Source organism: Cnephaeus nilssonii (genome assembly GCF_951640355.1).
Source record: "Cnephaeus nilssonii genome assembly, chromosome: 2".
Lineage (NCBI taxonomy): Eukaryota > Metazoa > Chordata > Mammalia > Chiroptera > Vespertilionidae > Cnephaeus > Cnephaeus nilssonii.
The window spans coordinates 78,296,411-78,310,239 of record NC_137073.1 but is presented as its reverse complement, the minus strand read 5'-3'; the positions used below and the strand labels follow the sequence as shown (position 1 = coordinate 78,310,239).

Sequence of the window (13,829 nt, the reverse complement as noted above, 5' to 3'; positions counted from 1 at the left end):
CGCCTCTTTTTCTGGGACCACCTGCACATTTGATATATGGAGGGGATATGTTTGGCTGTAATCGTGTCTTACATGGCCCCCACGCATGGCTGATAAACTTCACAAGGGCTCTTACTTTTGCCAGTAATTACTCAAGAAAGGCCTTTGAATAAATAAAATACAAGTGTAGAGGAACTTCATTTTACTGATTATAAGTTTCCACTATTTCCACTTTACACACACACACTGGTGCTGTGGCTCTGCTTTGGCATTTACATTTAAGCTTCCACGATGACACCAGAGATTCTTCTAAAAGTTTATCCAAAGGATTTTGGAAAACAGTTCTGTAAACAGTTAACAATTTAGTGTTCTGGCCAAGACTGAGGTTCCTTTGTTTGTGTGTCAGTGATTTTTGTTATAGGCCATCAGCACCAGCTATACTCGTGTTTGATGTAGCCCTTTTATGCCCAAGTATTATGAGGAATGGGACACAAATCAGAAACATTTGTGGTGTGAATGGTGTTGAATGAAAACATTGCTTCTCAAGGTATTAAGGATGCATGGCGTGTGTATGGTTTGAAATCCCTTACACACTAGTGTTTCTCAGACCTCATTTCCCCTCTCTCCTTAAGAGTTTTTGGCCTAGCCCTAACCGGTTTGGCTCAGTGGATAGAGCGTCAGCCTGTGGACTCAAGGGTCCCATGTTGGATTCTGGTCAAGGGCATGTGCCTTGGTTGCGGGCACATACCCAGTAGGGGGTGTGTAGGAAGTAGCTTATTGATGTTTCTCTCTCATCGATGTTTCTAACTCTCTATCCCTCTCCCTTCCTCTCTGTAAAAAATCAATAAAATAAATTTGAAAAAAAAAAAAAAGGGGGAGTTTTTGGCCTAGCTCAGCCATCTACCTGTGAAATATTTGCTTAACTTCTATCTTAGAACAGTGTTCGGCAACTGTGGCTCGTGAGCCACATGCGGCTCTTTGGCCCCTTGAGTTTTTAGCAAAGGCCAGCTTAGGAGTACCCTAATTAAGTTAATAACAGTGTACCTACCTATATAGTTTAAGTTTAAAAAATTTGGCTCTCAAAAGAAATTTCAATCATTGTACTGTTGATATTTGGCTCTGTTAACTGAGTTGGCCGACCACTGTCTTAGAAGATTAAATAAAAACTTTTAGAAATTCTGGATTCTTGTTTCCCTTTTGAGCAAATCCTTTAATTTATCCTCTCTGCAAAATGAAGGTATTAGGCTGACGTAGATCTAAAATTTGGAATTCCATATTCCTAAGAAGATCCGTAGTTTTGTGAAACAACTCAGTATTTCCTCCGTGGATTAGGGATGAATAGCATTGTCTTCATATGTAAAGAACAGCTGGTATATTGAGAGATACAGTGATACAGAATCTCAGGGTTTTTTTCATAGTTCAGTTCCTTCCCAGATTATTTGTACAACGAGCATGCATTTTTATACATGGACATTTTAAAGTCTACTTTTATCATCAAAGGACTTAAAATAAGCTATTTCCACTTAGGAAAAACAAGACCAAGATAAAAAATAAACAACAAAAAAACAACAACCCATACCCCAAACAGTCTGAAACCGGTAGGAGGTAGCGGAAAATAGCCAGCTGCCAGTGGGCTGCCCTGCCCCCGCAGTGACGACAACACGCCTCGTGTTCCAGAATACCAGTTCTAAGGCGTTAAACATAAGTTGCATTATCGTGTTGTATATGGAGAATAAGTGAGTTCTTATAACTTGAACCTTAAATTTCATAAATTACTTTTAACTTTAGTTCCCAAAAGTTAAATGTAGGAATAGTTTTTATAAAAAACACACACACATACAACATGATCAGTGATGTATAAAGTATAATTCTTCTTAAGAGAACTAGTTGTAGCCCACCTTCCTCTCCCCATCAGCTACAAAAAGAAGAATGTCATTCTCCACATCCCATCAGCTTTATTATCTTTGAGGAAGGAAACACTGGATTTTATGTCTGTTAAGGGCACATAGTCATTTTCTCACTCAATTTTTAGGGAATATCCACCTATCACTTCAGATCAACAAAGACAAGTCTATAAGAGAAGTTTTGACACTGGCCTGCAGGAATACAAGCGTTTACAAGCAGAGCTTGATGAGGTCAATAGAGAACTCTCTCGTCTGGATAAGGAATTGGACGACTACCGAGAAGAAAGCGAAGAGTACATGGTAAGTTCAAATATAATTATATATTACATATACTTTACTCTGATTTATGGGGATCTAGTATCCTTTATACTGATGTTAATACAAAATTTGTTAGTAATTATAAAACTATAATTTCATTGAAGAATAATTGAAATTGAATCTTGGATGAAAGTCTTTCCAAATCGAAGAGTATACTAATACTAATTTAGTTAAGAATTACAAAGCAATAGTCTACATACGTATCTCCTTTCCTCTATTTATACACTCAGTTCATTCTTTGTGTAAAGAATTTAAACAATACAGAATTGCCTAAATTCCTTAATTTCCACCACCTGTTTATCACCAAAATATGGGCTGTTAAAATAGCCCCTCCATGTAGAAGTGCACCTACACACACGCAGTCTTTGATAAGGAATCATCTTCTATGTTTAACCTATTTCTCTCCTGTATTTTTACTCCAAAATAGTTTATGGTTTGTTTCTTCTTTGGTCACCTGGCAGAGGTAATATTTATCTGTGTAAAGTTACTCCTTCCATTGTAATCCCCCTTTCCATACTGTACTATTGACCACACTTAAGAAATGGAGACTTACGCTCCAGCTCTCCAAAGGAGGTGTACCTACACAAATTATTTGGAAGTCTTCTGCATGGGAAATGGGTCACTTCTTCCATTTTTTAAATTTATTTAGTCAGTCACTTTTCAGTAAGGGCTCATGGATACCTTATTTATACATTTGGCTCAGTGGATAGAGCATTGGCATGCGGATTGAAAGGTCCCAGGTTCGATTCCAGTCAAGGGCATGTACCTGGGTTGCGGGCACATCCCCAGTAGGAGGTTTGCAGGAGGCAGCTGACTGATGTTTCTCTCTCATCGATGTTTCTAACTCTCTATCCCTCTCCCTTCCTCTCCGTTAAAAAAAAATCAATAAAATATATTTTTAAAAAAACACCTGTGGTACATTTACACAATGGAATACTATGCTGCTGTAAAAAGGAAGGATCTTGCCCTAGCTGGTTTGGTTCAGTGGATAGCTGTGGACTGAAGGGTCCTGGGTTCGATTCTGGTCAAGGGCACATGCCTCGGTTGCAGGCTTGATCCCCAGTAGTGGATGTGCAGGAGGCAGCCAATCAATAAGTCAGTCAGAGAAAGTTAAATATCACATGATCTCACTCATTTGTGGATTATAATGAACAACATAAACTGATGAACAAAAACAGATCCAGAGACAGGGAAGCATCGATCAAATGCTTCCCTCAGAGGGAAGGTAGGGGAAGGTACAGGTTTTTTATCTCCTTAGTTAAATTTATTCCTAGGTATCTTAATTTTTTTTGGTGCAATGGTAAATGGGATTGTTGTTTTAGTTTCTCTTTATGTGAGTTCATTATTGGTGTATAAAAAAGCCATAGATTTCTGGGTGTTAATGTTGTATCCTGCTACATTGCCAAATTCAATTATTAAGTCTAATAGTTTTTTGATGGAGTCTTTAGGGTTTTCTATGTACAGTATCATGTCATCTGCGAATAATGACACTTTTACTTCTTTTCCAATTTGGATGCCTTTTCTTTCTTCTTCTTGTCTGATTGCTATGGCTAGCACTTCCAGTACTGTGTCAAACCGGAGTGGTGAGAGTGGGCATCCCTGTCTTGTTCCTGTTCTTAGGGGAAATGGTTTTATTTTCTGCCCATTGAGTATGATGTTGGCTGTTCTACCAGTCCTCTAAGCTCCCCTATGTGCTGCTTGCTGTGTGACCTTGGTTTGTCATAGAAGGCTTTTATTACGTTGAGGTATGATCCCTCTATTTCCACTTTGCTGAGAGTTTTTATCAAGAAAGGGTGTTGGATTTTGTCAAATGCTTTTTCTGCATCAATTGATATGATTATGGGATTTTTTTGTCTCTCAGTTTGTTTATGTGATGTATTGCGTTTATTGATTTTCGGATATTGTACCAGCCTTGCATCCCTGGATAAATCCAACTTGGCCATGGTGTATGATTTTTCTAATGTAATCCTGGATCCGATTTGCTAGAAATTCGTTGAGGATTTTAGCATCTGTGTTCATCAGGGATATTGGCCTGTAATTCTCTTTCTTTGTAGTGTCTTTATCTGGTTTTGGAATTAGGGTAATGCTGGCTTCATAGAAAGAGCTTGGAAGTGTGCTTTCCTCTTGAATTTTTTGGAATAGTCTTGAATTTTTTAGTTCTTCTTTGAATGTTTGGTAAAACTCTCCTGTAAAGCCGTCCAGACCGGAGCTTTTGTTTGCTGGAAGATTTTTGATTACTGCTTCAATTTCATCGGTAGTTATCGGCCTATTCAGGTTTTTTTATTCTTCCCGATTGAGTTTTGGAAGCTTGTATTTTTCTCAGAATATGTCCATTTCATCTAGGTTGTCCAGTTTGTTGGAGTAGAGTTGTTTGTAGTATTTTTTTACAATCCTTTGTATTTCTGTGTGGTCTGTTGTTACTTCACCTTTTTCATTTCTGATTTTGTTTATTTGGGTCCTCTCTCTTTGTTTTTTTGGTGAGCCTGGCCTGAGGTTCATCAATATTGTTTATCTTTTCAAAGAACCAGCTCTTGGTTTTATTGATCTTTTGTCTTGTTTTTGGTCTCTTCTTTTATGGCTTTTGTCTGGTGTTATAGTGTTGTCATAAACTTTTATCAATTCGGTAAACAGTATTGATCATTATTATGCCCTTAATGTAGAAGTACGGAAGTTAGAAAGGTAAATAAAATCCTGTGTCAAAGAATTCATACCCAAGAGAGAAACTGACAGCTAAACAACTTAGACAATGTGACTAATGTCATATTCACGTTATATGTAGAAAATACTATAAATAACTGCTGAGAGAAGGAATTAGGTCTCCTGAAGGCCTGAAGTTTAGGAGAGGCTTCATTGAGAGGTAACCATTATAGATTCTCTGGGCAAAATACGGGACAGGTGCGTGAGTACAGCTTTAGGGAGAATGTGATAGAAATCTTGAAGCATTAACATGATTAATTGTTTAATTTGCAATTAAAAGGAATTGCAAATGATGGGTGCTAAGACTGGATAGGTAGGAGACCAGATCAGTAGAGAGGTTAATGGGGAGCTCTGAGGAGTTGTATAATGCTATATGACATGACCAGAACAGTGCTTTATAAGAGACCTCTCTGGTGTCAGCGTGGCACATGGACTGGCATCAGGAAAGATGAGAGGCAGCAAAATAGTTACCTGCCTATGTGTATGGAATGTAAAAACTAAGAAATATGTCAAAAGTTTCTCTTCACCAGATTCCTCAGGCCTCCTGCTGGCCGTAATAGTTTTAAGAGCTTTAAAACGTCTTTATTTTAATTTCCTGTATTTTTGGCATCTTTAGCTTCAAATTATAGCATCAGTAATGTTATTTTTGAACATGGAAATGCCCATTAAACATATTCCCTTGTGTTTCTCATTAATAGGCTGCTGCTGATGAATACAATAGACTGAAGCAAGTTAAGGGAGTAAGTATCCCAGGTTGTAAGATTCTCTGAGGAATAATTTTTCTGTTGCATGTTTTTCCTTTAACCTTTAGAATATCTTGTCACGCATGTACTGATTATAGACAGAAGGCCCAATAGTTGCCAGATAAACTATAACTGAGAAGTTGGAACCTCAGTTTAAGTTGTTTGGATCTATCACCAATACTGATTTTTAAAAACTTTTTTAAAGGTTGAAGTATACATACATACAAGTACACATCATAAATGTACAAGTTGGTAAATTTTCACAAAGCAACCACATACCTTTGTACTTGGCACTCAGATCAAGAAATAAATTTCCTTGTAACTCTGAGAATGCCCTCCTGTACTTTCTTACAATTTTTGCTCTCTCCAGAGGTAACCACCATTCTCACCTCTAACATCGTAGATTAATATTGCCTGTTTTGAACTTCATATAAATGGAACCATATATGTGTGATTTCTCTCTAAAAAACTATTGATTGATTTGAGAGAGAGAGAGAGAAACATCTATTTATTTTTCCATTTATTTATGCATTCATTGGTTGCTTTTTGTATGTGCCCTGACCCAGGACTGAACCCACAACCTTGGCATACAGGGACGATACTTTAACCCAGTGGTCGGCAAACCGTGGCTCTTTGGCCCCTTGAGTGTGGCTCTTCCACAAAACACCACAGCCTTGGCGAGTCTATTTTGAAGAATTGGCCGTTAGAAGAAGTTTAAGTTTAAAAAATTTGGCTCTCAAAAGAAATTTCAATCATTGTACTGTTGATATTTGGCTCTGTTGACTAATGAGTTTGCCGACCACTGGTCTAGGGGTAAATTCCTGAAATTCTACCTCATGACAAAACACTTCCCATGAAGCTAAAACAAGTAGCTCTGGGTGCAAAAATAAGATAATGTTTTTAATTGGCTTTGAGGATAGCTGTGTCTACGATGGGAGAACTTCTGTGCTGGAGACACCCTTATGAGGCAAGAGTTGCTTCAGTGGGGCTTTGGTGCTCACTGAGTCTGCCCCCTGAGTGTGTCCCTTATAGATCTGAGGACTTGTAATCTGGATGGTCCTACTCTGACCCCTGGGTACACTGGCCCTTGTATCTCCAAGGAGGTGCTAATTTAGCCTCTGCCTGAGGCCATCCAGCAGGACTAAGGAGAGATCTGCAGATTCCTCTTCTTTGTTTGGGGTTTGGAGGTGCCCAGATGAGGCCCAGCTGTGAAGCAATGCAAACTGCTGTGGGACCTTGGGCCTTCTTTTGGATGTTCTGGGTCTCTCTGATCCAGCTGCAGTTTGTAAGGTAATTTTAGATTGCAAAGGGCCAGGCCATTCATATGCAAAAGCCTCTGTGCACAACTTGGGTGGAATGGGGTCTCAGGGAATTAACAGGGCAGAGCAAATAGCTATGGCTGATCCTCAGCCCTGCCCAAAGAGGCCCCCAGGTTCTCCAGTCCTGCTGTAATCGGTAATCACTGCAAGCACCTCTGAGAGAAAGCCGCCCTCGAGTTCCACCCGATGCCAGACAGTCCAGTTTCTCCCCATATGAGTCTGGATCCCCAGAGTCTCACCCGAAACTGGAGTTCAGAGCAGTCAGGAGCTTGTGTCTCCCTCCCAACTGAAAAAGACAATAGCGTCCTCAGTTGCCAGTCCTTTCCACGCGCACGCCTCCGTACCTCTGCACTTTACTTCTGCAGCTCCTCTGAGTCTCAGTGTGCTTTTCTCTTTCCTTCTAGTTGTAGAATTTCCACTCAGCCAGCCTTTCTGTGGTTCTGGATGATGTCTGTTTTGTCATTTAGTTGTAGTTTTGAAGTGGTTGTGTGAGGCAGCAATTTCAGGTGTTTACCTATGCCGCCATCTTGGTTTCTCACGGTTTTGGTTGTGGGTTTTTTTGGTCACTTTACAAATCATTAGAAATTCATGTATCGTTTTAAAAACTCAGGTTAGAAGATTTTGTTCAGCAAAGAGCATCAACTGCCTATCTGGTTTGAGATACTGCCAGGCGCCTTATGTATGTTACATCATTTAACACTCCCAACAATTCTGGTGACTAATGGTCCCCTTTTTTTTGTTGACCTCTGCCTTCCCAGAAGCTACACATAACTCATTTTTATTTTGTTAAATTTACCTGGTTCATTTTTTTTTTTCCTTTTTAGTCTGCAGATTACAAAAATAAGAGGAATTATTGCAAGCAGTTGAAGAGCAAGTTGTCCCACATCAAGAAGATGGTTGGAGATTATGACAGAGGGAAAACAGAAAGCAAATTCCAGATTGTTTGAGTGATTGAGAAGTATCTGACATCTCTGCAGTGGTGTCAGCATGCAAAATGACTTTGGACTCTAACCAGAGAGGCCAAACCTTTGTGATCATGACAAAGTTTTGGTAGCTTTAATATCATTGGTATTGAAGCATTTTATAAATAGCTTTTGATAATCAACTGGGCTGAACACTCCAATTAAGGATTTATGCTGTAAACATTGGTTCTGATATTAAGAACTGTTGTTTGAGGTTTTTAAACCTTTAAGGAAGGTTGCTGAGTGTACTGTGCTGTGAACTTTTCACGCCCTAGGCAGTCATGTCTTAGTGCCTTATTAGTTCCAATAGGTAATCTCATTGAATCCTCCCAGAATCCTCCCTTCACATAACTGTTATTTATAATCATTCCTTTTCAGATAAGGAAACTGGGTCCCTGCAATGAAGTGAAACCACTTGTTTCCTAGCTTGCAGTTTTGGTTAAGTCTGTTTTATGACTCCATTAATAAAGTCCCTAACCGTTCATATCTACTGATATTACATTCTACCAACTTCCCTATTGATTTTTTTTTCTGTGTGTAAATGGTTAAAAGAGCTTTTTATTGTTTTATGTTATCTTGGTAATAAAGACCATATAAAAGTAACAAATTGTGAAATTTAAAGATTGTAAATATATATTTACTTTTTAAAAATCAAAATTTAAAACCACTGGCTAGAATTTTATTGTGTATTTTAATCTTTTATGGTTTACATGCTTTTTTTTTTTAACCAACTAGGCGCTTTCATTATATCAGAGTACCTGATTACATTTATAATTCAGTTGTGACTTGAAATGTATCTTATAGGAATGTTCAAGTTCTGTACATATTTTATAAGGTATTAAACCAGGTGTTTTCGTTCTATAATAGACCTGTTTGATGTCATTAGTGCTGTTAATTTTAAGCTTTGCAAAACTACACTCAGCAATTATATCTGTTACTGTTTTAAACTCCTTTGGGTGTTATGCTGGTTGTTTGTTTCCCAATCTGTTAATAAGGAAGCCAATTCGTTTGCCCTAAAATCTTAGCACTTCCTTTTCATTCAGATTTTTATTAGTAAAGTAAAACTAGCTGATAATACAGGGCATGTCACTAGCCAAGTTGATTGTGATTATGCCCCCAATTTAGAACTCTGTTTTTGTGGAAATATTTTGAAGACTCTATAAATTAATCATCAGTCTGCAATTCAAACATTTAAATGTGTCAACGTACCTGTAGAGACTTATTTAAAATTTTTTAATATTGACATTATTGCAGGAGTCCCCCCTCCCCACCCTTTGCCCACCTCCACCCTCCCCGGCCTCTCCCTTCCTTGGCCTTTACCAAATTACTGTCCATGTCCATGGGGTATGCATATATGAGATTTTTAAAGGAGTTTATTTGAGCCAAATGTTTTGACAACATGTCAGGAAGCAAGATCTCAAATGCTCCAAGAATTATAGTTTTGCAGTTTCTTTTGTGTATTTGGAAATAAGGAAGATTACATGAAGGTCGGAGAAAGCAAGGTAGGGATTGTATTATAAGAAAAATGATGTGCTCTCTAAGGGTGGTTATGCCTCAGAGGAGTCTGAAAAAGAGGAATACTCTGGAATTTTAAAGGTGTGTTAACCTAGAAGCACAAGAACAATGGATAGGGCTTATGTAAGGCAAAGGTAAACCTTTTACTAAAGAAGTTATATGCCTGGGGTGTGACTACCCACCATAATCGGCACAGGAATTTATGATCAGCCTTGGACTTTTCAGATTTATTACAGAGCCCCATTTTCATCTACAAGTTTGTCATTTTTTTATATACCAGTCTGAATAATTTTCCAAAGATAAACTTTTATTATTATTGATTTTTAGAGAAAGAGAGAAACATCAACTCATTGCTCCATCCATTCATGCACTCATTGGTTGCTTCTTGTTTATGCCCTGACCAGGGTCAAACCGACGACATTCATATATCGGGACAACGCTCTAACCAACTGTCTGGACTGACAGGGCCCAAAGATAAACTTTTAAGTAATGTTTCCATTATAACACCGATTCATTTCTTCAAAGTGAAGAAATTCTTAATTTCTGTTTTACATACTTATGAGTAAAGATAATAATCTTTGCTTTTCATACCTTTTGGATTCACATCAAATGGTAAGGACTCTCTTGAGCCACTTAACTGATTTTTATGTGTGCTAAAATTTTAACTTTGTGCTTGGAAGTCAATGTAATTATTAGTTTATGAAGTCAAGCTTGCCAGTGTTCTGACAAAACCAATTCAGCTGAATACAGAAAATCAAATAGCAAAAGTTTGCATTGTAAAATTGTGCCATAAAATTGGAGTTTGAAACACAAAAACAAAATCATTTTTCAAATGTGGTACTTACTAAAGACCACTTCAGGAGCCAGGAGCAGGGCGTTTCTGATGGGATTGACATTAACTAGTTGGATATAACTTTGAAAAGCCACTCAAGCAGTTTCCTAGTCTGGAAAGCAAGAGGTTTAGATTCGATTTCTGAGGTCTCTTCCATCTCTGACCTGTGATTCTTATGTCTGCATTATATTATATATATATTTGTTCAAGGTTTTGTTGTGAAAGCATGTGGTCTACTTGATAAAGGTTCACTGCATAAGATTTCCTTACATGTGTGTTTTGTATTAAAAGTAGATGAGATCAACATTTTTATTTCTTTATTTTGAAAAATTTAAAGAAATATAGAAAACTATAAACATACCTGTACCCACCACCCAGAAATAAAAGGTGTTAGTTTTGTCTCATATGCTTTGTATTTTTTGAAATAAATTTAACTCTTAGTATTTATAGTAAAAGTTACATTCTATATACACGCATACATACACAAAATATGTAATTTCTTACAACAATTCTATCGACTTGCAACCATTTCTCATTTTACAGTAAAGTAATGATCTGATGGATTCACTGGTCCATTGTCACATTCTGTCAAGTGACTAAACTAGGAATCTTTGATTATGAGGTTCTACTCCCACTCTAGCTTGATTTTCTTAATAAATTAATAGGTTGGATAAGGTGGAGTTGCTCTGTCCTTTTTAATTTTGAGTGCATTTTAAGTACTTAACAATAATGTGAAATGTTTTCATATAAATATCTGAGGTTTCTATAACTACCTGAATGTGGTATGCATGTATAAAGGGTCAGGGCAGAAGAATTCTTTAGTCATGGTTCCAGGGGTCTTAGATTCCGTTGGCTGGGGAGGAGGTGGGGGAGTTCCCTAACATAAACACACTCGTCCTTTTTCAGCATTGGGATTGGAAGTATCTCAACTGGACATTTTAAAGGCTCAGCCATAGAAATAAGAATTCAAACTCAATCTCCTGGCAGCTCATGGTTCTGCTTACACTCACCATATAACTCTTCTTGTATGAAAGCACAAATAATTAGATGGAAGATGATCTCATCCCTCCTCCTGTGTTTCATATTAACATTTCTTCTAAAGGGACTAGTTTTCATGAATGAAATGGCCAAGTATCTTGTGTAGGTTTTGGAAAACACTGTTTTAAAATTAATGCCACTTTGGAGTTAGAAAAAGAACATGCACACAGAACTATTGGGGGGGGGGCGGTCATGCGAGCACAAGTGCTGTGGAAGGGTGTTCCAAAAACATCTTTAGTTACTGCCAAAGAACCTGCTTGCTCTTTCCTGCCAGTGGTCTTGCTTCGCCCTCCAGCAATTACTTGCTGTGTTTATGTGTGACCTTGGGCAAATTACTTCCTGGGTCTCATTTTGCTTATTTGAAAGATACCTGTACCTAATCTAGTTAGATGAAGGAAGTTAATGTGTAATTTAAACCAGTCCTTGTCAGAAAGTAAATAATAAGTATGGCCAGTTACATCTATTTCCCAAAGCCGGAAAGTGAAACTTTTTAAAAAGCAAATTGTGTCTTAAAAGTTTATGTATTATCCCAACCCCCTATGTACTTCATCTGTGTTGGGTGAAGGTTAAATTCTGAATTGTAGAATTGTAGCATTAGGCTTGGCACTGTGACTATTCATAAATGACGAACAAATGCTTAAAAGAATAGAGTTTACATATCAAGATAAGGATTATTAGGTACTGTTATAAGAAATTCTGGAGGTTTTTAATGAGTCTTTTGAATGATTTAAGTTCCATCTAAAGGTGGAATAGGCAGGCTCATCTCTCCCAGTCTTTGAGGTTGCACACTTTGAGTATCGGCCTGATTCCACTGGCTGAGCTGTTCATGAATTTCCTAACTGTGGATCGTGTCAAGCCACCAATGGGCAAAGAACAAATTGTTCCATTCTTTATAGTTGTCCCTTAGTTTTATACGTTGGAACATTTGGCTAGGTGAGATCATTTATTATACTACTTTGTACATGATTACAATATTGTGTCAATTATGGCAAGGGATTATGGATTTATGCATATTTCAGTTAGCTTTGCTTTAGTACCATTCCTACTTGAGTCACAGTCTAAAACTAAAATCTGTACAGAGGAGAGTATAATTGCTAAAAGTCTGAATGATTCAGGCTTCTCTCCACAAATATGCTTTGACTTAAATTTATTGGAGAGCCCTCTGTTCTTTCCCTGGTTTTCCGTTAAAAAAGTTTCTAGGGTGGTAAACCTAAGTGAGAAACTTGGAGCTTGGGATTGTGGCTGTTATGTATTCATTATGTAGTAATGCATTCCATCTTGGAATAGGATGGTCCATCAGAATGGAAGGAAAGAAAAGAAAAAGAAGAAAGCACGGAGTTTATAGAAAGAAGGGGGTTTATAGAAAGATGGAAGGAAGGGAAAGGGAAAAAGTGTGGTGTTTGTGTATGAGTCCAGTAGAGGAGTCAAAGATGTGAGGGAGGCAAAGATGGAAGGTGACTGGCACTGTGGGAAAAATCATCAACACTAATTTCCCCTCACCCTTTTAAAGACAATAAAACCTCATCTTTGGTTATGTTGCCACTATGTGATGTATAAAACCTGTAGAGTAGGTGGAGGTATGCCTTTTTCTTTTCTTTCCTTCCATTTGATGGACCATCCTATTCCAAGATGGAATGCATTACTACATAATTAAAGAGCCTGAAGCTGGGTGACTTGCTTGAGGTCACCCAGCTTCAGGCTCTTTAATATCAGAGCCTGATATTAAAGCCAGGTCTGTTCATTCCACTACTATGCAGGATGGCCTCTGTTTGTGTTTGTTTTTGATGGTGTAGAACGCATGGGGAAATAATTTTGGTGCCAATAAAGCAATACCAGTAACAAAGAGGAAGCATATGCTAATGGGGGAAGCAAAGCAGCTCCAGACCCTGTAGTTCCTTTCTGCTCTTCCTCTCCTGGGTCTAACCTTTTAAAAAAATATTCTGGGGTTGCTTTGCCTCTCCATTACTAGAGCGTGGGAAATGCTAGTATTTAATTCCATATATACTAGCAGGCATCTCAAACAACTTTTCCAAAACAATTGATCTTACCCATCCACTACCCTCTCAGTAATTGCAACTCCAACCTTTCAGTTGCTCAACTAAAGTTTGGAATCACTAGTTCCTTGTTCATAATGCACACCCAATCTATCGACAAGATTGTGAATCCAACCGCTTCTCACTCCCTGCACTGCCCTGCTACGCTAGTTCAAGCCATCATCCTCCCTCAGAAGTTCTCGGGATGCTCACAGCCACCCACCTCTCTGATTTCTGTGGCCACCATTCACCCCCTGCTCGCTCACGTAGTCCCTCAAACACGCCAATGTTCTTCCACCTTGGCACTCGCATCTCTCTCTGCCTGGAGAGATCTTCCCTAATATCAGCATGGTTAAACTCCCTCTCTTATTCTGATCGTGGCTCACCTGTCCTGGTGTGAATTCCTCTGACCACGCGATTTAATACAGCCCCCCATTCCTCCTTTCACGCTTCATTCTACTCTATGCCACTATCACCATTTGATCGAGT

At 38.3% G+C, this 13,829-nt stretch overlaps 1 protein-coding gene across 7 annotated transcripts in view; it reads left to right on the top strand.

Annotated features, from left to right (window-relative positions):
• Positions 1–10,673, top strand: part of OCLN (occludin) — a 48,217-nt gene extending 37,544 nt beyond the window's left edge. For all 7 annotated transcript variants that reach the window (XM_079795028.1, XM_079795029.1, XM_079795027.1 and 4 more), the window contains exons 7-9: positions 2,012–2,183; positions 5,597–5,638; positions 7,785–10,673. In XM_079795028.1, coding sequence (XP_079651154.1) covers positions 2,012–2,183; positions 5,597–5,638; positions 7,785–7,907 — 337 coding nt within the window. In that variant the 3' untranslated portion in view covers positions 7,908–10,673. The remainder of the gene's footprint in view (positions 1–2,011; positions 2,184–5,596; positions 5,639–7,784) is intronic.
• The last annotated feature ends 3,156 nt before the right edge of the window (positions 10,674–13,829 follow it).